We start from the raw sequence: 27,390 nt of genomic DNA on the forward strand, positions 1-27,390 counted from the left end.
AAGGTACATTGTACAATTCAAAGAATGCTGTAATGTTTTGAACGGAGGGACCCATTCTGTATTGCTGTTTCAGTGAATGTATGTAGATTGAGTTCTTCCGTTGAACTGAATGCAGATACTGGATTCAGTCACTAGCATTTTGTGGTATTTATATGCTTTTGTATCCCACTTCCAGGGCTAGTGCAGGTGGCTAGTATGCCACCTGAGGCATACTGGCAGCTGCCACTGCTCCAGCATGTTGACCTGCTGCTGTTGCTTTTGCCACTACATCATCAATAGCAACACAAGTGTGCCAAGGCTGACCACAGTCATCTCATCTGACAAAGTCTTGTGCTGCTTTGTTGCCATAGCAATAAATACATTTTTAACTTTAGGCTTCATTCGCCATGGCAATGCAGGGATCATGCAGGCACTCTCAGAGACCACTTTATCCACAATGACTCACTCTGAGGAGGAACTGTTCTTCAAAGTGAGGCATAGGTTATCTAGAGCAGTGTTTCCCAACCTTGGGCCTCCAGCTGTTTTTGGACTACAATTCCCATCATCCCTTGCCACTGGTCTTGCTAGTCAGGGATGATGGGAGTTGTAGTTCAAAAACAGCTGGAGGCCCAAGGTTGGGAAACACTGATCTAGAGAGCCCTGTAAGAATTGCTACTGAGAGCTTTGCTGCAGCTCCACACTCCGTAGCAGACAGTGGAGGGAGGGGGCAGCTGGTGGCAGCACTGACCCACAGTCAGTGGCGAAATGGCACTGAGAGTGTGTCTGGGCTGGGACACACACACACACACACAGAGAGAGATGCACTGGCCCTATCTGCCTGAGACAAAGGTCTCACTGTGGCTAATGGGTGGACCAGCCCTGACTATTTCAGAATAAAGTAAATTAAGTTCTCTTTCTAAAATAATTATAGGATGCAATTGGACATGTGATGAAGTATCAATGAGATCAGCTTATAACTAAATGCAGAGTTGTGTGCTTAACTTTAGGTCCATGTAAGTTGCATTGATTCACACCCAACTGAGCAAGAGTGTAAAGTTGGAAGGGAGATTGTTAGCGATAGGCTATTGTTTTTGCAATTTAGCTGACACTTATCTTGGGTAAATTAAATAACTGTAATAGGAACACTATAAAAGTGAATGCTTCACCAGCTGCTTTGCCATTAAACGCATTTAGTCGAATGGAATTAGCAAATAATTACGTTGGTAGGAATCTACTATATTCAAGTGTTGTATTAGTGGCTCCAATTAAAAAGCTTCATAATTTTTTTCTTTCTATACACATTATTATTGTTAGGTAATTTACATTGCAAATTAGAAAACCTGCATTAAAATTCTGCTGCATTCTGATTTGTCAACAGCCCTTTTGAAATAAATCTGTAACGTTAAATATGGGTGAGTAAGACCATCTGTTTAAAGAACTTGCCTGCAGCTCAAACACTTAACTCATGAGAGGCATTACAGCTGTTTAATTGTTATGGTGTGGAAACAATGATCGTTCTGTCCAAAATTAATATTTATATACATATTCATGTGGTTCAAAGTAAGTGGTATAAATGTGAGTGTACGCCATTAAGCATTCAGAGAAGAGATGGAGTTAGGCTTTGGTGAGATTTTAACCTGGTTGGGAGACATGTATATTTTAACCTAGTCTCAAATGGATGGGGGCAATAAGCATATCATTAGCGGAATGCATCTCAGCGTATGAGGAAAACCAACTTAAGGAGACATGAATAGTTAACTGGGACTTCCCTGAGTTCTCTGTTTCCTACAAGAAGGCTAAGCTGTTTAGAATGAATTGACCTTTGGATTTGTGGAGCTAGGCAGAAAGCAGTTGGAGACATCTAGTAGCAGACTAGTCTGGATTACTTGAATCCTGTTTTTTGCGCCTCCCATCAACTGGGAGGCAAAGTCAGGATTATTTGTACTGAATTGTTGGGCTCATGGAAGTACAGAGATTGTGTACTTGTCAAGTCTGTGGGGCAAGAAGGCAAAGCTGGGTGACTAGGGGGCTTTTTAAAGGTTATGGCTCCGGGGAAGACTATCTGAAACTGAAAGCACAGACTTTAGAATAGTGAGCTACTGCTGGTTCAGGCCTAATGCAACAGAACCTGTAGCTTCTCAAGCAGCCTATTGTTTGTTACTAGATATATCTTACTAGATGAAACTGCTGGAAGTTTGTTCTCCTGCACGTTAACATCAAAAAATGGTGTGAGTAATGGCAAGATTTTAAAAGCTTGTTTTAAATGGCACTATAAATAAGACAGGCATTCTGTGCCATGGAACCATGTACATATATGATTTTACATGGTTTTAACAAGGCACATAAATAGCACTTAGCTGCCTTCATACTGATAGCTAATTAGCAGTTAAGTAGTCCAAAGTCTACTCTAATCCTATTTGAAATGTTACAATAAAAACATAAATGCTATTACCAGATTTAAATGGGGAACATAGAACTTTACACAAGTAGTTTTTTTTAAAAAAAAAAAAAGCCTGCACGAAGGAAGTTTGTAAGTTTTAAAATTGCAGACGTGCTGTGAACACATTGAAGTTAGTAGCAGCTATTGCACAGGAAATTGATAGATATACGAGAGGACAGAATGTTCAAAGAATACAGCTGGTCTGGCACTCTACAAGCTATGCAAGAAAAAGTGCAATCTATTACAATTGTAGGTTCAAAATCAGAATTATTCTTACTTCTGCAGAATTAGAAAGTGAAGAGTAAGCATTCTCTGTGGGAAGAAATAAAGGCCTCTGTCAGCACAGAACTTTGAACACTTCAGAAAATGACAGTATTTTGATAATAAAAGAGAAGACTTGGGAAAACAGAAATACCATCTGTCAATTCTGAAAATATTATGTATTGCATGTGAAACTGAAGATATTATGTGACTGAATTTGCAGCAATGTGACACTAATTACAATTAATGTAGACAAATAGTTTCAATTCAGGCCTGCGTGGAGGTTATGAAAGATTGCATAACTAAGCCTAGCTACTGCTACATACTTGCACATTTTTCTACCACAGAGTGACTCTGCAGTCATGTTAGGATATGCTGATATCAGCTTCCTAGTTTTCTGAATGTTTTAACATTCATGCAGATTGCACTGGAAAAACATGTTCATGGATGTCCACACTAATTTAAGTAGGTCGTTACGTTTCTTTTGAGGAAAGCTTGTCTTATTTTCTTTCTTTCCCTTCCTTTATGATAATTGGTTTCATGACTCTTTGGGCATTAAGCAGAACTGTCACAAGGAGACTGCCTCCATCCTTTCTGGTAAAGTCCCAAATGGCATTAATTGTAAGGCTACTACAAGGTTAAAGGAAATATAGTAATTAATTTTCAATAATGGTTTATTTAATGCTTCATCACAAAACTAATGCCCTAAACAGCTTTGCTGGCCTGTTTGCCTTCAGTCGCAAAGCAAAATCCTTACCACCACACTTCCTAAGCATTTACAGCCATACCTTGGCTCCCGAACAATTCAGCTCCCGAACGATCAAAACCTGGAAGTGAGTGTTCCAGTTTTTGAACGATTTTCGGAAGCCGAATGTCCAGTGTGACTTCTGATTGGCTTGCAGGATGCTCCTGCAGCCAATCAGAATCTGTGCTTTGGTTTCTGAACATTTTGGAAGCCTAACAGACTTCCAGAACGAATTCCATTCGACTTCCAAGGTATGACTGTATTTCCTAGTTAGCACTAAAATCCATCTCTAAGAGTAATCTGGTATTCTTTTTATCTACTAAGACTGCAATCCTTTGACCTGGGGTCACAGAATACATCATGTAGATAACTCCAGTATTGGAGAGCCAATATAGCTCCCTCTCCACCTCTGTAGCAACTTCTGTGGCCCTAGCAATGTTGGAGCTCTGATATTGATGGAGCAAAAGATGTTAGAGTGGGTTGGGGTGGTGGGTGTTTCAGAGGACCAGGATAAGGCTTTGGGTCCCCTTTGTAACCAAAGGAGGAAATTCAGTTTCAAATATTAGAGAGGTGGGACCTTAAGTGACTCTGAGGTAGCTGAAATAAACTCAGGAGTCTCCCATTACTTGTTCCTTCTCCACCCAATCCTGTATCATGCAGTGGGTTTCTGGTGCTAAATTACATCTGGTGATAACTACTGCCAAAACATCACCAAGAATATTCATAGCACAGTGAGCATAACAACCTTTGTAAGTTTTCAAGGCTACAAATTATGAAATTCCTTCAGTGCATCAGTCATTGTGCCCAAATCTGAGTATGAAGTCACCAGCTTGTGTTTCATGGAATTAGCCATTGGAATTTGTGTCGCAGCTTTGCCTGCAAATTTTATTTAAATTTCATTTTAAGTGGTAGGAAGGCATTTTTAATGCCGAGTCAATTATTTTAACCCTAGCATGACATCTTAGCTTACAGTCATGTTGAAAAGCTGTGCGCCAAACAGGATAGTTAGTATTTTTCTTTTTTATTCTAGCCCTAGACAAGAAAGATCATGGTAAGTGAAAATATCTCGTAAAGGGCATGAATAAACTAATATGAATATGAATTTGTTATACTGCATTGAAAATTATGTCACTGCTATAATCCTTTATGACAGGGTAATCAGTAATAAAACAGTGCAGTGAGTACCAATTAAGGAACATCAAATCACTGAGCATGCTGTTCATGCTGATTTAAACAGGAGATGATTGGAATAAATGGATTTAATATATACTTTTTTGCAGGCTGTAGCTATTCTGTCATATCTACAGGAGCTAGCATATGAATAATCTAAGGGGGATACCTACTTATATCTCTAATGGAAGACTAATGAAAAGCATTAAATTTTAGAAAGCCTGCATTAAGACCTGTTGTTAAAAAAAACATAATAGTAAATGGGAATTTTCCTGCTAGCTTTAATAGTTTATTGCTGGAGAAATTACAATGGAGATGAATAATTTTTTTTCTTGTTGCTATGCTTGTTTTCACTCTGCAGTTTGTTGATGTTTCTTACATTAGTTGATTACAGAAGCTATTAGAAATCTTTTAAGTAATCTTATGTGAATCCTAATGTATTCCCACCATGCTCTCCCACAATTATTGTCAAATTTCTTAATAGTACTAAGCCAACAAATTATATAATTCAAAATTTGTCTTATTTCCACCATTGTCATCTGAGAGATTTTCTTAAGAATCTGTGAGGCTCAGGGTTTTTTTGGGGGGGGGGACACATGCTCATATTTTTCGAAGGTCTGAGCTTTTGCTATCAAAGCAACTATAGTTTTATAGTGAAATTTGAAATTTTATAGTAAAATTTCATCCAGGAGGAAATGCTACAGAGTGGAGTAGTAACAGGCACTACATAATCCTTTCTCTGCCTGCTTCTCAGCTCAATATCAAACTACCTTGAGCTATTTCCCCCCAGCAGAGTTCCAGACATGTGTTTAACTTCAAAAAAGAGGTAAGCACCCTGCCCTGTCTCTTTTCCGTTGCACATCACCTTCCCACAAGCATCATTTTTCTCTGGAAATAAATGGGATTCAAGTTTGTTACACACCAAGCCTAATTTTGCCCTTCTATTCTCTGAGTATTTATTTTGGTATGGAGCTGTTATTTATGTACAGTATTAACTATATTTATACTTCCACCAAATTTATGTTAATTATTGTAAGGGTGGTATTCAACTAAGTTTTACTCAGAATAGACCCACTGATATTAATGAACACGACTAAATTAGGTCTATTAATTTCAGAGGGTCTGCTCTGAGCAAAGAGTAAGTTTTGGAATACAGTGGTGCCTCGCAAGACGAAAATAATCCGTTCCGCGAGTCTCTTCGTCTAGCGGTTTTTTCGTCTTGCGAAGCAACCCTATTAGCGGATTAGCGCTATTAGAGGTTTAGCGGCTATTAAAGGCTTAGCAGCTTAGCGGCTAAAAGGCTATTAGCGGCTTAGCGGCTTAGAAAAAGGGGGGGCGAAAAAATCGCAAGACTCGCAAGACGTTTCCGTCTTGCGAAGCAAGCCCATAGGGAAAATCGTCTTGCGAAGCGCATCGAAAAACGGAAAACCCTTTCGTCTAGCGGGTTTTTCGTCTTGCGAGGCATTCGTCTTGCGGGGCACCACTGTATTGGTTGCAATGCCTTTGGCCATGGTTTTCATTTCCTCTCCCCCATTTCTTATACTTGAGCTCCTGACAGATCCTAGGCAGATGATGATGGCATCGTATTATCTTCCTTTCTAGTCTTTATTCCCCATCTCCCATCGCACTCCTTCCAACCCTTTTGTACCATTGTCTTCAAACACAACTTAATGACTTTTCTTACACATCTTCTCCTTCCACCTCCTCTAACCTAACCTTTTCTCCAGTCCAGATACTCCTCTCTGTTACCTACTCACCGGTTAGCTCTATAAATGCTGTAAGATTCCCATCCTAGTCTTCCATTTCACATATTCCCTTTAGCAAGCCACCTCTATACTTAGTATGTTTCCCAATGGGGGACTTAATATTGCCAACAGACTGCTCAGATATCTCACACACACAGGTTGTTCACAACAGGTTCTTTTAACTTACTGTACTAGATTTTCTGTGGAAAAGATAAATCTAAATGAAATGATACACCAGTGATATCATGTGAACACTGAAAAATTTGTGTGCATGAACACTCATTCCCTAATGAACACCCTCCTGGAAGTACCCATGCTGTTTTTCTCCTCCCTTCCACCTTCCCACATCTTTCCTTAAATTCACCTCCCAAATGCATGGTTTCCTTTTTCACTTATCCTTTCTGTGTCTTGCCCACAGATGTCCCTACATTCCACACTGGGTCCTGTACAATTCCATTTTATTCTTCCTTCCTATTCAGTGCATACACTGAGCCACTAATGGTATGGACACATGGAGCCATCAGTACAGTTGTACATGACACATAACTTTTATCTTTCTGTATAGTCTAGTTCAAATCTTTCATTCTGCATGTAGCTATTGTAAATTGCACAGGGGTAGCCATGTTTATCTGCTGCAGCAAAAAATCTGGGAATATTTCTGTTTTTATTGCCGTGTACCAATTGAAAGCAATGGTCAGGTGTGCTTCCTGCCGGCGTCATCTAGGTACTAGTACAAAGCTTTCCAGACTTTTCATGCTGGTGACAAACTTTTTAGACACACATCATTTCACAACACAGTAATTCAGTTTTGCTAGTAAACCAGAGGGTAAACTAACCACTTTCCAGCCCAAGGAGGAGCGTAGGCAGCATTTATGCCACATGCCTACACACTGCAGCAGACACACTAAGGTGTCACGACACACAATTTGGAAAGCTCTGATCTAGTAAGATGCTAACTTGTCTCCTAAAAGAAGTGAGTCACCAACTACATTTCACCAGTGCTTCAATGTCTGCCTTTTGTGCTCAGTTCACATTGCTGATCATCACTTACAGAAATCTATGTTTGTGCCTATCACACCTGAATATCCCATCGTAATCTCTCTTTAAGAGATTTGCTCATCAAGTTAAGATTCCAGGGATGCACCAAGCAGTAGCATTCTCCATGGTGCATCGAAAAATAGGCAGTCAGAAAGAGTACAGACTGGAATGGCACCAATTCACTCCACCATCTCATCCTGCATAATGTCACTAATGACTCTTACAAAAAGGGCAAACCAGGTTCAGCTTCACTGATATTATCTTAGAGTGAATTCACACATGCTGATTAAAGCTACATTTGGTAAGTGTTTCAATGAAACTACCTTCGTAGATCAGTCGATACATGCTAGGCTAGGCTGTTGCCACTGCAAGTTGGGAGTAAATAAGCTAGTCACATATTGTCTGCTTCTTGTTGGTTTGTTTGTTTTGTTTGATTGACAATTGATATACTCCATCAGTGATTCTAGGTGCTTTATAGCATATTTAAGCAAAACAGTGCAATACAATACATAATGTACGGGTCTCACTTATATTGAACTTAGCCTACAGTAAGTGACTAGAAAATAAGGCACATGGTGTGTAAGTAAGTTGCAGTGTTAAACATTAAGCAATTGTTATTTAACCACTGCCCTGTCTTTAAAAAACAGCAGCCAACCATTTCTTGAAATGACAGCTACCTGTGGAAAAAAACAAATAGACTTTCTCTTATTTTATATGTTACATGCTACGTTGTATATATGTATCTGTAACCTTGTTTCACTCTCAAATTTGAAAGCATCTGTTAGTTTCTTCTGCATTGCTAGGTACCGCTGCTTTCAATAAAATAATATAGTTCTGTGTTTTGCATAATTGCCTAAGTGCGCTGAGACAAATAAGTGGATTGCAGAAGTATATTGTTTCTTTTTTGAAGTATTGATAATACAGGACAAAATTAAAATACAGTACTTTTTCTGTCCAGAATGTCTGAACTGTACACAACTTGGAAATCAAATATATGGTTCTTGAGTTTGGCCAAGCTGTAAAGCTCATGTGTTACGTAACTGCTTTAGCAGGAACTGAAAATCAAAAAAAATTATGACTTTGGTTAGGTTTGCTCTACATAAAAGACTAGGCATAACAAAAACAGCTATAAAGTAAACTGTAGAGTTTGAAATGTGTTGGTTTTTTAGTCTGAAAACGCATTTTTAAAATGCTGAGTGTTTAATCAAATGATGACTGTATATTTTGCTGTAAAGATAATCCTTTACATTTTTAAACACTGGGAAACTTTCTATGCGATGTGAGATCTCATTTCAGCAAATCACTGCTCTTTCTGTGTGTAAATTCTGAACAATTCCTTTCCTACATTACTCTTCTGAAACGTCTGTCTGTTCTCTTTTTTCTTTTTAATTCTCAAGCTCACTATTTGGATAAGATAGTTAAAGGTACTGTATATTTGCTCTTCCTTGACATGCTTCCATGTATCTCTGTGTATATTATAGCAACCATTCCACTAGACTTGGCAAGTGCAACGTATTTTATATGTACTCCATGAATTATAAATTTCATTCATGTTACTTTCCATGTTCCTTGGATTTAAGAGATAAAGACTTTTAATGTTTTTTGTCACCTGTTAACATTTTTACTAAGCACTTTGTAAGTTTCACTATATCCTGTATAAATGGATTAGCTTTGATGATATCAAAAACTGAAGATAGCTGTGCATCTGCTGTTTGTGGTTTTTTTAAAGCCTTCTAGCTTTTGTTGCTTGAAGGAATCTCCTAGTCGTCCTATACGATAAGAAAAAAATGAAATGTTAGTCACAGGATGAGAAAATGTCATAGCTTCAAGGATACATTGCAATAGAGATATGTGTGTAAAAGAAGCCAGTGGTGCCATTGGCCAGGATCCATGTCACATCATGGGTGGTATCCCATGTAGACCTACTCAGAGTAGACCCATTGAAATTTCTAGACAGTGGGTCTACTTTGGGTAGAACTTAGTTGGATATGGGTCCATATATGGGTGAAAAACACCGCTGTGCCTTCCTATTGTTCCTCACTGGGTCCTTGTGAGGACCTTGATGGCTTTGTGCCATGTGCAATCAGAACATCATGTGCGCTGCTTTGGATGCTGGCCATTGCAGCTGACAAGCTGCTTAAATTTATGGAAGCTGCGTAGTTGCTTTTATTTTATTTTTTAAAAATTGCTTATAAGCTTTTAAAAAATAAGCTTATATGTTAAAATATTTTATTGCCATTTACTAAGAAAATCTGTGTGAAATCAAATAATTATACTTCGTAGTTTTGGATTGCAATGGAAAAGTTGATTTAGCCAACTCTTCATTGAGCATGTACCACTAAACAGCGAACGTTCTCATATCTTCAGTTGTGGTAAAAGAAATGTGTTTTTGTTTAATTATCACAAGTACTCCCCTTTTTTCCAGATTGCCTTTCTTCTCTTCCTTATTTGTGCTTTTTCATTAGAGTATGGCAATATTCATGGCAGAATCCAGGCTTTCGTATAATCACTCTTGAGTGCATTCAATTGTTTTCTGTAATTCTTTGCCAGTAGGACAGATAAAGCTGTGTGTCCTCTGTAACCACAGTGGAAGAAAAACATTTCAGAAGCAAAAAATTTACCTTCTGCACATACAATTGAAAAGTGCAGATGGCAAATAGTACCTAAAGAAAAACTGGCAGCCAAATCTAATCTCAGCCTGGCATGATGACATGATATCCATAACTATAGCTTCATCATACCTTGTCATGAGACGCTACTATTATTCCCTTCCATCTGTAAGTACTAATTTTTGCTAGAGGCAATAACGGCCTTAGAATGATTGTTTCATTTGTGCTGCGTAAGTGGAGAAAGAAGCACGTTAATAATTATTTAAGGATTCCTAGCAAAAAAAAGATGGTTTCAAGCACATGTGTGAATCAACAGAAACAGCACACTAGGCTAGTTCCCAGAGACACTAAACAGATACAACTTAATAAGGTAGTGGCACAAGTTATATTACATGCTGTATAGAGTTAGAAATAACTGCTTTGTCCTAAAATACCTGATTTGTAGCCACTGATCATAGTTCTGCTTCTGTACTTGCTTATGTGAATGTCTTACCGCAGTCATAGATAAGGAATACTAGAATTCTACATATATATACATTTATATATCTATATATCTATATCTCTATATATCTATATAGATATATACTGTTGTCATTCTCATACAGGTCATGTTGGCTGCATGCCAGTTTTTCCATCAGTAGGAAGTGACAGATACTGTTTTTGATGTACTGTTAGATGAAAAAAAAGTAATAGATTTTGGATATATTAAATAATTTTAATTGTTTCCCAAATTTTCCCTCCTTGGCCATAAAAGCAGACAAGATAGGATATAAAGGTAACAGCACAAAAGCCTTAGGGAGATTGTCACAAAAGAATCACTCTCCGCTATCTGTCTTGAAGCACGTCACTACCGTGTTTTTGTTCAGTCTATCAATGTTTTATTGTGGTCCTTATGGTATTTCATTTTGTCCGTCCTAAGTAATCAAATACGCACAGCTATTACATTTAGTTGGAAATCCTGTCGGTCCTGTCCCATCCGTATGCAGCCTGAATCCTAATGTTTGTTAGAATAGATGCTAAGCTGCTTCACTATTTCCTGGGCTTTGCTTATTCTGTGAAAAGGAATGTACTTTCGGCATAAAGTATAGTCACTGAAACTGACCTATACTTTGTGCAATTATTTAGTGCACTGTAATTTCACATGAACACATGGCAACTCTTGAGACCAGATAAAATTAACGTTGTTGAAAGCAGAGTGGCACAGCTACTTTGAAATTTCCAAGGATTTATTTAAAATAACAAGGAGCTTAACGAAATCTATACCATCAAGTAACTAGCAACGCATATACATCAAATAATAATTTCCTCTATAAATGCAGAACCCCTGTCGTTTTGCCTAGAGGCTGTGTTGTGTACTATGTTGTGGTCATATTGCCTGCTACTCTGGTAAAGAACATGAAAACATAATTTTGTCTGGCCTGCAGGTATTTAGAGGTTTCTTGGATATATTTCCTGCCTGCACAGGTAAGTGGTGTCTCAAGTGTCAGACCAATCAAAGATGCCACTTAGTTAAGAATTAGAATCCCAGGTAATGTTGCTGCTACTCTCCATGTGCAATTACAGTATTTGTGCTGTTCTGAAGGCCTGTTCCCAGTAAGTGTCCCCTGTTCGTATTTTGATTAGATTTTAAATTGTTGTAATAGCTAAATCACATGCAGTGTCATTTTTTTTGTCTGTTTTGACAGAGGGATGCCCTGGCTTGTGTAATAGCAATGGAAGATGTACTCTGGACCAAAATGGCTGGCATTGTGTTTGTCAGCCAGGATGGAGGGGAGCAGGATGTGATGTCGCCATGGAAACTTTATGTACTGATAGCAAGGACAATGAAGGAGGTAGGAGATGCAGAGTGAAATTCCTGCACTGCTAAAAAAAAATTGTAAAATTATCGGCTTCCCAATCAGGTGAAAAAAATACTGCTGTGAGAATGATACAGAGCTTTTACTACCTGTGATGAGATACATGCAGGAATGTGCTACAACATTTATTGCCTTCATTTAGTATGCTATCAAATCCTTAAGAGATGGTTACAGCAGGCAAAATGTGTACATCGAAATCCATTAGTGAGCATTAAGTTCCAAGTGGTAGTATTTTATCTAAGGGCAAAAATAATACTGTAATTCAGAGAGCTTTATAATAAAGCTGCACACATGCCCAAAGTGAGTAGTTGTGACATCCACATTCGGGAAAGTTTTTCAAGAGGTACAGATGTTGAGAAATAATTTAGTAAAAACTTCACATTTTTAAAAGATCCATTGTCAGCAACATTCTAATCCCACCAAGCTTCTTACTAGCACAACTGTTCCTTATCTGATCTCAGCTTTGACTCATTCCTGTGTTGTTCTTATAGCTCGTTATTGAAGGCCTTCCAGAATAATTTTAGCAACTGCAGCAACATTGCCACACCTTCCCCTGCCTTCCATCAATGCCTACTACTTGATCTCCACTTTCCCCCAGCCCTATTTTCCACTCTAAAAAAATCATCTTCTATGAACCTCCCATTTCCAGTTCCTCACAGTACCTTTTGCCTTTCTGTCTTCTGTCATTGCAATCATACATAAATACATATTTTTATTTCTATGCTACCTTTCCACAATTCAAACCATGCTCAAGGTAGCTTACATATGGCACCCCCCTCCCACAAACACATTTAAAAGGCCATGGAATGTTAATCAGCCAAAGGTCTGGTTGAAGAGAAATATTTTTGCCTGGCACCTAAATATATGTAATGATGGCTCCAGGCAGTCCTCCCTGGGGAGAGCATTCCACACATGGAGATCCACTACAGAAAAGGCTTCTTGCCACCCATCGAACCTCTCATGGAGGAGGCACACAAAGAAGGGTGTCAGATTATTATTGCAGGGGCAGGGGCAGTTCATATGGGTAGAGGTGGTCCTTGAGGTATTGCGGTCATGAGCCGTTTGAGGCTTTATGGGTCAAAACCAGCACTTTGAATTGAGCCTGGAAACTAGTTGGTAGCTAATGCAGTTGGTTTCCAAACCGTCTTCAGATGCAGCCCTATGTATAATGCATTCCACTAATCTAGCCGAAACAACAGAAGTTAGGCTATATGTCATGGAGTGGTTGGACAGAGAGGAATGATGGGAGGAACCAGCTGGGGAAGCCACAAGGGAAGAAGGTGGGGATTGGTGGTGGGGAAACAATGAGTGGTCAGAGGAAGAAGCGGAAGTGTTGGAAGCTGAAGAGTTAACGGGGCTTAGTGACTTGGGAGCATCTGTGGTGGAGAGAAGTCTAGAATCAGAGGCAGAAGCTGAAGCAGAGGAGGAAGGAGGCCAAGAGGCAGAGATGAGTCCTACTAGTGAAGAGTCATAGGTGTCTCCCCTTCTTGCTGCGGCAAGCTGCCCTTCCCCCTTGTCTCCCAGAACCAGGAGAAACATGTAAAGGATGGAAGAGAGGTTGGTTTCATGCAGGCACAATCTCCGTTTGCTTGAAAATACAGTGGTGCCTCGGTTTAAGTACTTAATTCATTCCGGAGGTCTGTTCTTAACCTGAAACTGTTCTTAACCTGAAGCACCACTTTAGCTAATGGGGCCTCCTGCTGCCACCATGCTGCCGGAGCACGATTTCTGTTCTCATCCTGAAGCAAAGTTCTTAACCCGAGGTACTATTTCTGGGTTAGCGGAGTCTGTAACCTGAAGCATATGTAACCCGAGGTACCACTGTAATCCTGGAGGGGAGGGGACTTTGAAGCTGGGGGTCATTAACAGGCACACATTTCCCCTGTCTCTCTCCCGACAGAGGTCATCATACAGGGCGACCAAAGCCGTTTCTGTGTCAAAACCAGGCCTAAACCCTAACTGAAATGGATCTAGAAAATCAGTTTCCTCCAAAAGCATCTGATTCGAGTAGCAGGTAGTAGCAGCCAGATGGGATGGTATTTCTAGCTTATGTGGGTGGGCATGAGAGAAGCTGTTCATGTATGCAAGGGAAATGCTTTCTAGATGCTCAGTTCAGTTTACAGTGCCATGTACAGTGTGACTTGACTTGTATTGAAACACAGCCCGTGTTTTGAGTTACTTGCTATAGGGTCACATTTGTTGCTATGGCTAATTTCACTGACTGACCTGCTTTGCATGGTTTTGAGTTTTCTGTTGTGGTTTCACTGATTGAATTTCAGATTGTATGCTTATCTACATATCTGTAAACCTTTACGAGAATAACTTCGAAATGCTCAGTTCCTTAATAATGTGGTGTAGAATTGTGATGTAGAATTGCAGCGATGTATTTCGCCTCTACACTCATTCAATTGAATTATTTCCTTTTGGTTGCTACTTTTCGTTTTCAGCCCAGTTGTGGTCTATATTATTTTAGACTAATCTGTCCTGATAGTGTATATAGATGTGCTTCTTAGTGGCAGGAGAGTTTTCCGCATGTGCAGTCACTTACCACATGAGATGAGTGAAGTACTTCCATGTGTGCTCTAGTCCCATTCTACCACTGGGTGCTGAATCTGATTCAACAGATTGGATCCCAAGATGCTGACCCCTGGGCCACATTTTTGTCTTCCAAAAATTTGCCATCCTAGCCTTGCAAGACTAATGGGATGTGTTTAGTTTGGAGGTTCACTTTTTTTCTTTCTGGATTTTTGTTCTTTTATAACTTGTGGTGGCTACAGGTCCTATCTGGGTTCTTTGATTCAGCAGCCTGGGAGATGGCATGGCAAAATAATCCATTTTTACCTGACTCCCCATTTTTGCTCTGAGCAGTGTGAATGGTGGGACTATGGATATGGAAGTGGCTATCCTGCTCAGATAAGCCCTCTACTGCCTGGGGGTTTGGATTGTAGCTTCAGTGTCTATTTCTGCCAACATAAAATACTGAACAGCTTTGTTGGGTTTCTGATTAGGTCTACCCAGCCCAATATAGCGAGTGAGCAAATGCTTCAGTTGCCTTTTTCAAAAACAAATATCCCAAGCATCATTCCTAGCCTCTGGTCATTTATTAGAAACCTAGTGCATTCTTGTGCCTCCAGCTTCTTGGTATTGCAAATCCACCATGAGATTGGCCATGTTTGGTTGATTATACCAAGAATTGCATAAGCCTTATGCTTTGCACATGCTGCCCCATTGCTCCCTCTTTCATGCAGGCCACAATTAAAGCAGGAACACTATAATAACCATAGTTTCCCTTTTTATCAAAACTGGGAAACTGGTTACCAGCTGAAGAACAAGCCAGGTTTAATTGTTTAAAGTTGCTTCTTGCCTTGTACCTGGTTAATTTTGAGTTTTTCTTTGTGACTTGAACAAAGAGGCTGCATGCATTGGGGGGGGGGGGAGCTGCATGCATATCTTAGCTTACTAAACCTATATATGATTGTCTGAATAGGTCTGCACACACACCTGTATATAAATTCAAGCATCTAGTAGGGAGTCTGCATGACATGTGACAAATTACGTTTTCTTAGTGAAAGCTGCTACCTTTGGATGTCATTGCCTTCCCTCCAAAATATAAAAAGGAACATAGATACCTTTCTTAATTTTTAAAATCTCAAGATTCTATATATGCTTCAGTTGTTATTCTTTAGTTACACCTTCCTTAGCAGAAGAGGTTTAATATTTTCCTTCGTGTACTTGAAAGGTTTTGTATAGCCTCTGATTATTTTGTACATTTTCTCTTCACAGTTTCTAGTTATATCCTGTTTGAAATATGAAGATCAAAAGTGCATACAATAATCAAGATGAACCATGTGTTTATATGGGAGCAAACTGATATAATTAGAATTTTTATAAAAGCCCATAGTTTAGATTTTTGTTGACAGGTTGGACTTAGCCCTATGGGTTAAGATATTCTAAATGCAAGACTATCTTCTAGTACTATAATGATAATTTAGTGGACTTCAACATTCTGTGATTTTCTTTCAATTTCTTTCTTAATTCAAACAAAGATTGTTGTTGTTGAACCATAAGAGACAGGTGCAGTTTTTGGTCCCAACTACAATAGACTGATTATTTGGTAAAGGGATTTCACCTTTGTTATTTTACACATGGGGCAATAGAATACTTGGTAAAATGTACTAGCTGTATAAATACAGAGAGAGAGAGAGAGAGAGAGAGAGAGAGAATGAAAAATGTTTTTGCAAGTTAGAAGGAGCCAGATTCATAACCATCCGTCACTTGCTTGGGCAAGTAGCTGATAAACTTCATAGAAAAATAACAAACAGTGTGTCCCTGTATCTTGACTGGTGAAAATGAGATTCTTTTCCTGATTGATGTGAGTGGGGAGGCTTGTAAAAATGCATTTCCAGCTGATTAGTTCAGAAGATGTCAATCTCAAACAGTTTTATGACCTGCAGTCTACATGCCAGATGTACATTTGCTATTTATAAAGTAACAAAGATGAATGACTAAATTCGAGCATTCCTCTATGGCAACTGTGCTAAATATTGCCTGCAGGACAACATAGAGCAAACAGAGCAAAGCCCCCAAAAGCACTTATTGCCAATATAGAGCTTTTAACAATTAATATACTGATACTAACATAAATTGGTTTAAGCCCAGATTGAAAGGGCATTTGTCTATTACTCTGTTATTTTTAAGAGAATACATTTTAAAGAAAATCATAAATGCATTTTAACTTAATTAGTGACAGACAACACAAAATATGTCAATAGGTTAATATTTGTAAAGTTTCAAAATACTTTGAGAAGAGCAAGCATCATTTCTCAAACTGCATTTGCAAGACATACATGGCAATCTCACCTGTATCTTAAGATGTGAACATACAGGAAAGCAGATAATGAACATGTTTTCTAAGCAGAAAATATACATGTTGGCAAAGTCACCAGAAGTGTTTACATTCTGGACTCCATACATATTCTTCTGGAAGAAGATAGTGTGTTACCCTTCTGTCACTAGATGTTCATGAAGTTCAGTGGTGTAGCGTGGGTTGTCAGCACCCGGGGCAAGGCAAGTAATTTGCACCCCCTAACCTGTGGATTTGCGCCCCCTAACCTGTGGATTTGCCCTAACCCCAGATGTTGCGCCCGGTGCGGCCGGCCCCCCCTGCACCCCCCACGCTATGCCACTGATGAAGTTTAACAAATGAAGTAGCCCAGAAAGATGGAAAATGAGTTATGAATGCTGAGCCAAAGCACACATTCTGATGTGTGTAAATAAATACATAATTAGCAATAATTTGTAGTTGTTGTAAAGGTAATTTGGGGATATGATGAAAAGGAAATTGAAGGAGGAGGTTAGACGCATGTGTGCTATTTTGTGCACATACTACTAATCTCTTTGGATTGTGGTCACAGTGTAAAGTTTAAGATCTAGCTAATTAATCATGTTTCCCTCAATGGCATTTAATTTAGTGGTGGCTACAAACTAACAAAACAGTAAGGTTATTTTGCTAAGTGATGTATAGATATTAAGCGATAAATAAAACTTGTCTCAAAATAATTGCTACCAAGACAAGAAGATAGACACACAAGATAAGAGAAATATAGGACACAGAAACAAAAAAAATAAAAAATTACATTTTACCGATTTCAGGTCAATTTCATATTTCCTTTCATTTTTCAGTGCACTGAGAAGCAGGTTGTATCATTTTTAGAAGATGATAGATAGGAAAATGTAGAACAGAAAAAAGATCATTTGAGAATGAGAAATAAGCAGACTGGTAGGAAATAATAAAAGGAGCCGAGGGGCAGCAGAGCTTGCACAGCTGACGCATGGGAAAGCTTCTTCCCTGCACATCAGCTGAGCTGGTCACATGAGCTGGAGGGGTAGCTTCATTGAGCTGCTCAGCTGATGCACTGGGAAGCTTTTCCATGCATTAGCTGAGCAGCCTCCACAAGCCTCTGGCTAACAAGGAGACCCTCACCAGAGCCTGAAGAGGATCAGTGGCATAGCGTGGGTTGTCAGCACCCGGGGCAAGGCAAGTAATTTGCGCCCCCTAACCCGAGTGAGCCAGGTAGGGGCAGAGAGCTGCAAGTGCAAGCGCGCGCCCCCCCAGATGTTGCGCCCGGTGCGGCCGGTTCCCCCTGCACCCCCCACGCTACGCCACTGAAGAGGATGTCCTCTGGGCTCTGGGGAGGGTCTCAGTGCGAGCTGGAGGGGCAGCGGGGCTTGCTCAGCTGATGCACAGGGAAATGGCTGCTGCGCTACCCCACACATCCTCTTTGGGCTCTGGGGTGCGTCTCCTCGTAAGCTACTAGGACTCCATGGTATTCCCCATTGTATGTGATTTCATTGACTTGCGAGGGGGTTCAGAATCTAATCCCCACGTAAATGGGGATTCACCTCTGTATTTAAATATGTTGTGCATATGTGTGAAATACGCAGGTTTGTATTCACTATGTTATGTTATATAAGCTGGTATTCATCATTAACTGATTTGCATTAAGATTCAATTTGCTGAACATATATTGTGTTCTCATATATATATATTTTCAGCTGAAAGAGCAGCTGAAATTACCTCTGCTTGTAGCAATGTAGCCTTTCTTCTAAAGGAAAAAGAATCTATCTTCATAAATGTTCTTAAATATTTAAAGCTGACTTGCAGCTCAAATGCTTTAAATATGCTCCAAGAAGCAGCCAAGCTGCAGTTACCTGCTTCTCTTTCTAGAAAACCAAATAACCTCACATAAAAGCTACTTTAAAGGCCCCTTGGAAATTATTTAATATTTATAAATCAGCAATATGTGTGTTAGCTATATCTGTGCTGGCATTGAAATGAAATTCTGCAGTGATTTGAAATCTGGTATACTTTGAACTTCTCAAATTGCAACAGTACTCAGTATCAATTCACAAAAAATTGTGGGTACTTTGTTGCTGTGCCAACATCTGCATGAAATCTGAATTTCATTGTGGCTTTTAGAACTTGTTTGCATTGTACTAACGCATCACTAAGGACCCAGAAGTATTCCAAGCTACATCCTGCTCCTTCAGAGGCAGTGTAAGCCCCGTCAAGAACAGGCCACCTACTATCCATCTGGTCCAGGGAACTGTCCACTAACAGTGTCTCAGTTTTATCTGGATTAAGCTTCAGTTTGTTGGCTCTCATCCAGTCCATTACCGAGGCAAGGCAACAGTCTAGCACATTCACTAGGTAGCATTGAGAAAAGCCTCTGTCTGAAACCCTCGACAGCCACTGCTAGTCAGAAAGACAGTATTGAATGTGTTGCCCTCCAGATGTTTTAGGGCTCAATTCCAGACAACTTGGCCAATGGTAAATCATGATGGGAGTTGTGGTCTTTCTCTCTCACCATTTGATATGATGAAGGGGGGAGTATGCTTTATTGTTTCCCAACTTACCTAGAATAACATACCTAGGGTTCCTAGGTACTATCCCCTTAAGGCACTGTCTAGACTTTGCTTAGTTTCAACAGAGTTACTCTATCTTGCACCTTTCAGCTATTCTCAGAAACCTTTTTAGTAACATTGAGGGTTCTAAATGTGAACCAGCAGTGACAAGGACAGCTAATTCTTTTCATATTCTGAGCATGCATATATCTTCATGTATCACATCAAGGATCAGATTTTCCTCTTGGGGGAATTGCAGCTGGGGAAATAATCACTTGTAAGCTGTTGGCATCATTGTGAATCTCCACTGGATGCATGAGGTGTTTTTGGCCCTAATGCTTAGATCAGGGAGGGTTCATATATATATATATGCGCGTGTGAACACACACACACACACACACAACTGCTTTTGTATAGTGGCTATTCCAGTGACATGCCCTTAAAATAACAAACCAAAAAATATCATTAAGGCTGCCTTTGAGTAGACTGTTTCCAGAAAGAGCAACTCACCCACACCCTTGTTTATATGGCTGGGAACAGTTCACATACATAAACCTGCAAAATTCAGCGTGGCGCCTTCTCATCTACTTTAGTGCAGCTATGATGCATAGTCTTACACTACAACAGGAGCCACAGATTTATAGCTTAGGATCCTGAAAGGCAGGATTCTGACAGTTGACATGTTAATTTGGAAAGTAAACTGGTTTTCAGCCTTTCCTTGGTGTGGTTATGCAGTTGTGATGTTTGCATTATATTTATAATAACTGTGTTTTTGTATGCACTTTTTAGATATTCATCCAGTTCTGTTGTGTGTGTGCTATTTCTCTTATTTATTTTGTCTCGAGTTTCTTTAATATGCAAATTTATATATGCCACATTTGCAACATGGACCCTCTTCTTCATTGCTTTCAGATTATTACTTAGCACAGTATCTGTCCTTTATTCCTCTGAAAGGCCTGAAATAACTTCTAAACTTCTAATATCTTTGCTTATTATTTACACTGTGAAAACTGCTGAATGTGATTGTTGTCTTTAATTGCTCATTAGGGGAAATGAATAGGAAGTATTGCTCCTTTTCTTCTAACTTTTTTGTCTGTAGATGGATTAATTGACTGCATGGATCCTGACTGCTGTTTGCAGAGTTCCTGCCAAAACCAGCCCTACTGCCGTGGACTGCCGGACCCACAAGATATCATTAGCCAAAGCCAGCAGTCACCATCTCAGCAAGCTGCCAAATCCTTTTACGATCGGATAAGTTTTCTTATAGGACCGGACAGCTCCCATGTCATTCCTGGGGAAAGCCCTTTCAATAAAAGGTGAGGGTTTTCTGTTACTCCTTTTGCTAGACTTTGTTTCAAGGATAGTTGGAAAAGTACAAAATTTGGGACTCTGCATGGCTGATTTTGTACAAAACCTCAGACAGACAGCGATACTGCTTTAACATAGCTTTTTATACTGTGTACTGTCTAAGTTCTAACAGGGCATTCCATTAAGGATTATATAAATCTTCATTGACCCAGCTGATTTGGGTTAGCACAGTTGGAAGTGTATCAAAGTGATGAAAACGCCTCAGAAGGGAAGACAGTGATGCACTTTTAAAGCTGAGCTCAGTAAATAATATAAATTATGAATTAATGTAATAGAACTGTTAACTGCATGACAGTATGATTGCAGAAGCTGCCTGCCTGGTGCTTTGCAGAGTGGTTATATACCTGAAAATAAGCTAGTAACTGAAAGCAGGTGTCCTGTGCCTTACTGAGTGAAAGTAGATGATTTACTCTGGAACTCCTGTGTCTGCAGTAATTTAGCTGCATTAATGTAGTTGAGCACAGCGGTTGATTAAAAGTTGTAACACAAATGTTCCTTATTACTCCTTTAAATTCTGTGCTTTGCAGCCCCCGCAGGTTTACAGATTGCCTAAAAATTAATTGGCAAAACACTTTTCCGTAGGGAAGTGCAAAAAGATAGGCTGTTTAGAAGGAAAGCCTTGAGTTTATAATTTTAAAACACCACTGCTAATTTATTAATTTTGCACACTGATCCAAAATGCTTTGGTTGTGATCCAGAGAGCCCCTTTATATGCAGTCAAGAGATTGTTCGCGGTGGTAGGGGTCTATCCAAACAGCAGTTCCCTCCTACTGTAGCATATCATAAACGGCTTTTAAAATTCATGGAACTTAAAAAGATTCTTACAGTGCAGCGCAGGAGGCTTTTGTTTGAAAAAACAAAACAAAATAAAAATCCTGCTTCATACTGAGGGTGCTCCTTATATTTATCAGATTTCAGCCATTGGCTTAGAAGTAAGTTATTTTGATCCCATTGAAACCTACCACCAAGTGAGTGTGCTCAAGTTTGCAGAGTTAGCAAGCGAGATGCAGCAGTTCAATTCCGAATACCATTACTAGGAAGTAAGCCACATGGAATTCAGTGGGAATTCTAAATAAACATGCCCAGGATATAAACAGATAATATTTTCACATGTGAACACAGAGGCAAACCCGGATCTGCTGCTGAGTGTACATGTGACAACAAACCAATCAGTTACCACTGTATTTGTATGATGCAAGTGTTTGTCATATTCACACTGTAAGTAATTAGGTGTACACTGAAACCATCTCAGAGAGACTATAGATCCAAATGAGTTTTGAAATAAGGCAGTGGCTGCACAGTATACAACGTTGTGAACTAACAGGATGTTTATGCTTTGGTATGTTGGCATGGAAGTGCTTGTTTGAGAAAATATTAAATGCTGTAATTTTGTACCTTTCCCTACAGCCTTGCATCTGTTATAAGGGGCCAAGTATTGACAGCAGATGGAACACCACTCATTGGAGTTAATGTGTCGTTTTTACATTATCCAGATTATGGGTACACCATCACTCGCCAAGATGGAATGTAAGTTTCATGTCACGTATGTTGAGATAGCAGTACAGAAAATGTAATTGCTTTATTTCATCAAAAGTTGTTTTGAGGTGTGTGTGTGTGTGTGTGTGTGTGTGTGTGTGTGTGTGTTTATGTCTATACACACACACACACACACACACACACACACACACACACACACACGAAAAGGGCTACTGCTTCTTCTGACAAACTTAAGAAATAAGAATCTTCAAATTTAAATTGTATATATGTTTGTGAGCAAGATGTAAATTTAAGGCATTTTACACAATAATAATCTGATTTACATTAGGTTTGACTTGGTGGCAAATGGAGGCGCATCTTTAACCCTAGTGTTCGAACGGTCACCATTCCTTACTCAATACCACACAGTTTGGATTCCATGGAACGTCTTCTATGTCATGGACACCCTGGTCATGAAGAAGGAGGAGAATGACATTCCCAGCTGCGATCTGAGTGGATTTGTGAGACCAAATCCTGTCATTGTATCATCACCTCTTTCTACCTTGTTCAGGATTTCCCCTGAGGACAGTCCTATTATTCCTGAGACGCAGGTACAATACATCTTAAGTCCAAATATATTTGTGAGAATCAGGACCCTTTCTAAGTAAGGGGGGCTGGGGGCAAGGTTCCCTCTAGGGCCCCCACATTCAGTGCCTTGTCAACTCCACTGCTGCTACCCGGCTTCCTACCCTTTCCTGGTTGCTTTGTCTCCCCCCCCTCCCCCCCTTAACATGTGTTAATGGCAATAGTTAATCTGTCCCTTGTGGTGATGACTGCCTCCACAGTGTTTGCCATGGAAGCTAAATGTGGCATCTGAAAGCAAGTTAAAATTTAAGGAAATGTGTTACTGCTTAGGATACATGGGCTGCAGCCAATAGACATTGGGAAGGATCTAGGAATTACAAGGTTATCAGCATATTGAAATACATGGTGTGACCTATAGCATGTTTCAAAGTGCTATAGAGTTGTTTTTATTTTGAAATTAAGGACTGCTATGTAATATTATTTAGGCAACTCAAAACATTCTGCTATAAAACTTGTGTTTTAGACTCATAATGCCCTACTCCATTAGCATTGTAAGGTGGAAGGGGATGAAACATAATCATTCGTTGATGTGGACTGGAAGCCTAAAGGAAAACACAGAATAATTAAGCAGGAGCCAGTTTTATCTGTCACTGTTATGCCTCTGCCTTTGGTTACTGCAGATGAGATCAAAAGTTAGTTTCAAAATACTACCCGTGGCAACATAGCTTTGATTTTTGGCAGTAGCTGATGAAATGTCTAAACTCAAGTCTATAAACAATTAAAATTAATAATTTACAAGCCTCTCGGTAAAGTGCTTTGAAAGAAAGGATTATTTTAAGAAAAAAGTAAACTTTCACACCTTGATTTTATTTAAACTGTACTAATATGAATAGCTTTTTTATGATGTGTGGGCACATTAGCGCTGTTGCTAATACAGTACATATCTGATATGTATTTTTGCAGGAAAACATAAATTATAGGGGTGCTTTCTCCAAACTCTGTGCACTCACAGGATTCTTACTTTCTGTTGTAGAAGTGACGCATATATATAATTCCCAAGGGCTGAATGTTAAGCTCAGATGCACAATACATAATATTGAATATCCTCATCTCTCACAAAAACCATTAGTCACAATAAATCAATACAGTTCCAGGCTTTCTTGCAAGTGAACAGTGTAATTTTTCAAAGAAATTATCAAGCAAGGCATATAAAGTATGTGTAAGTGATAACTTGAAAAACAAAACAAATAAGTTCATTTCCATTTGGTTTTCCTTCACTAGAATCAGCTACAGTAGTAAAATGAGTTGGCAACATTCTGCATCATTTTCAGAGCATACCAGTGTGCTACTCTAGTTATGGATTCAAAGCTTTATTAACACTTTACTGTTTGCCAGGACAGTCTGGTGGCAGAAAAGAACAGCAATCACAGATAACATTAAGCCAAGGTGTATGATTTGTTCAAATCATAATGTAAGACAATCCTTGACTTAGTTTGATATCTTAGTCAACACTCATGATTTGTTTCTGTCCAAACAAATTACCACGTGAAGCCAAATTTTGCTGTTGGCTTCCTGAACATGGTTGTTTGGGAGAAACAATCCATAAGCACTGGTTCAGACTCCACACTAAAACTAATGTTTGTTGTTCATTGCTCCCAGCTAGACAAAGGAAAAAGTGAAACACCAGAATGCAGCTTGGGCTCATTTTCTTGAACAGTATGCAGTGAAGCCTGGGCAATTGCCCCATCCAAGATCAGGTGGCAGCACTTGCCACCCACACCCTATGCCATGCTATTGAAAGGGGTCCCTCCCACTCCCCAGAGAGGGTTTTTTTTCAGGGGGAGGAGGGGGCAGAGCTTCCTTCCACTTGCAGTTCTCAAGACCTAACCCACAATTGCAGGATTCTGTTTGGGAGAAGGGAGACTCTTGTCTGGTAAACGTTTTCAGACAAAACTGATTCAGCTCAGTTTTGCTCAGTTTTAAATTAATGAGCATAGCTTAGCGCCATTTATTTCAGTGGGTCTATTTTGAGTAAGACTTGCATTGAATACTGCTTATACTGTTAACCAGTGAGGCAGGACTTCTTAATGATTCCTGCCACCGTATCCCCCTCATGAAAGCTCATGGAGCCACATGAAGCGTGGTGTGCCCTGAGCTCTTGCAAAGGGAGATGCTTCTCTCCAAACTTGGCCATGGTGGCTGTTACACTGCCCTGCAAATTGCCTGGTTGGCATCAACATGCACTTGCAGAACCAGTTAGTCTGCAGCACCTCCTAAACTGGAATGCTGCTGAGCAGTGCAGATCTTTCCTTGATGGCTCCTACCTGGAAGCTTGGGTTAGGCTAACTTTGAGGCAGCTTTTTGAGTTGGTGGCCAACATCCTGAGAATTGAGCTTTATGTGTTTCAGAGGCACCATATTTTAGTGATAAGAGATTTATCGTTGTCTTTTTAGAAATCTTCTCATCTTAATGGAGCTGCTTGGTGGCTTTACAGCTAAAGCTTTAGTGGTGTGGTTAAGAAAAAAATCTAGTTGGAAGTCTTGAATGAAATAAAGATGATTGACTACCTCAATCCATGGAAGACAGAAACCCATCTTGTCTAACTATCACCCACACACTTTCCTAGGCAAGAAAGGCTCTAAAAAGAAGATTGAATCATTGTGCTCTCCTGATATGAGAAAGGGTTGAATATTGATCAGAATGCATGAGGAAGCTTTCCCTAAGGCAGCCATCTAGCTTGAGAAAGAAAGGAAAGAAAATTTCTGTTTTAAACATCTTCCTTGAAAAATTGCCAATGTAAATATTCTGAAGGCAATATTTTGAAATGCCATACAACAAAACCATAGTATTTAGTAATTAGAACTAAATTGTGAAATATAGTAAGTAGAAGCAGGAAAATCAGAGAGGGGTATGTTTAGACTTTAAAGAAGAGCAGCTCATCTCTGTAAAAGAAGTGAGGTGCCACTCCACTTTCCCAGGGGTATGTCTCCATGCACATCCTCTTGGTGTACCATCCTAGGCTGAGAGGCCCCAGACTACACAGATGATGTCAGAAGGGCCAAACACACCAGTGGTTCATCAGACTCCAGAAGCAGCTGATGTGAAGGCTGAGTACCATTTCCCTCTCACCTGAAAAGGCAACTCTCCCAGGGGTTTTGCAGGATACACGGTCATCCTGCTCACCAGAGCCTCAACCCAGGTAGAGAGAGACTCATACAGCTCTCAGCCTGCATGTCCAAAGGTGTCTGACCTTCCCCCCATCTCTTTTCCCAGCCTGCTTCTTGAGGGAATCAACACTGGCAATAAATGCCCTCACATTCATTTCCTCTTCACCCACATCAGCAGCCAGTTGATGAGGGATATATTTCAGGGCGGTTTTGTGTGGCTTTTTAAAGGAACCATGGCAAGACAGGAAATAAGTTTGATTGGACCGTAAGAGGCAGATTTCCCAGATAGAAAGGTTCCAAAATAAAAAGGACTTCAAAGCAGAAGGGCATGTGTGCATGCCTGTCCTGTGATGGCTGCAGTGCTTCAATCCTGCTGGATTTACCAACCAGAATTTCAGAGCAGGATGAAATCTTGGTTTAAATTTCTGGTTTAAACACACAAAGATCACAGCACCAAGTCGGCTCATGAAGGAGGGGAGGTATACAGACCATTCCTTCCTAAACCATTGTCTTTTACAGAACTCAGATCACAGTATTTTGTACACATGTATATATGTGACAGTTATTTTCTAGCTAGTACATCCATTGATGCAGCAATTGCTGTAGGAAATAAGGTTGTAAAAACTTTTGCATATATTCATCCTAAAAAAAAATCACATCATGCTTCAGAAGTTTAGGTAAGTAGTCAGCCCAATAATTGTTTAAATAATTGCATCTTTCTACAGAAAATGTATTTCTGATAGTTTCTAATCAATCACATGCACTAAAATTCTTGCTAGTTGAGATTAATTTGTCATTTTCCTCTTTTTATTTTTTAGGTACTACATGAGGAGACCACAGTCCCAGGAACTGATTTGAAACTGTCTTATTTAAGCTCCAGAGCTGCAGGGTATAAATCCGTTCTTAAGATCACCATGACGCAGTCAGTGATACCATTTAACTTAATGAAGGTTCATCTCATGGTGGCAGTGGTGGGAAGACTTTTCCAAAAATGGTTCCCTGCATCCCCAAATTTGGCTTACACATTCATATGGGATAAAACTGACGCGTATAACCAAAAGGTCTATGGTTTATCTGAAGCTGTTGGTAGGTCTTATTTGTGTTATTATGGGTTTTGTTTGCTTGTTTGCATTTTCTAGAAAACATAGAATAATATTTAATAATGAAGATATACGAGAAGTTCAGTATGCTGTGTAGAATGAATTTAAACTTATAATTGTTAACAATTACTGTTACAACAGCTTACTATTAACAGTAAATTGTTGTAAGCTGACTTGAGGGCTCTTCTTAGAGTTGAAATGTGGTATAGACATTATTTTTTCATTTTTATAAAAAGAATGGAACTGTAAAATCACAAAGGAATTACACTTCGTTTGTAATTATCACATCTAACCAAACTAGTACCTGGAAGTAACAAATTGTGAGGACTGTGTTGATCAGGTCTGAGACAGACTAAGATGGGGGAAATAGTTGCACCATCATTTTCGCAGAAAAAGTCTTGGACTGCCTGTGGTGCTTTCAAAAAACAAAATGATTTTAATTGCCTT

At 39.5% G+C, this 27,390-nt stretch overlaps 1 protein-coding gene across 24 annotated transcripts in view; it reads left to right on the forward strand.

Moving 5' to 3' along the window:
- TENM3 (teneurin transmembrane protein 3) overlaps positions 1 to 27,390 on the forward strand; it is a 1,264,183-nt gene that overhangs the window by 1,189,256 nt on the left and 47,537 nt on the right. For 16 of the 24 annotated variants that reach the window (XM_077934193.1, XM_077934194.1, XM_077934191.1 and 13 more), the window contains 6 exons: positions 8,776 to 8,802; positions 11,673 to 11,819; positions 20,347 to 20,563; positions 22,023 to 22,142; positions 22,441 to 22,702; positions 26,662 to 26,929. In XM_077934193.1, coding sequence (XP_077790319.1) covers positions 8,776 to 8,802; positions 11,673 to 11,819; positions 20,347 to 20,563; positions 22,023 to 22,142; positions 22,441 to 22,702; positions 26,662 to 26,929 — 1,041 coding nt within the window. The remainder of the gene's footprint in view (positions 1 to 8,775; positions 8,803 to 11,672; positions 11,820 to 20,346; positions 20,564 to 22,022; positions 22,143 to 22,440; positions 22,703 to 26,661; positions 26,930 to 27,390) is intronic. The other 8 variants (XM_077934198.1, XM_077934199.1, XM_077934215.1 and 5 more) reach the window with 1 other exon arrangement.

This window comes from Podarcis muralis, chromosome 9, assembly GCF_964188315.1.
Source record: "Podarcis muralis chromosome 9, rPodMur119.hap1.1, whole genome shotgun sequence".
NCBI classification, from domain to species: domain Eukaryota; kingdom Metazoa; phylum Chordata; class Lepidosauria; order Squamata; family Lacertidae; genus Podarcis; species Podarcis muralis.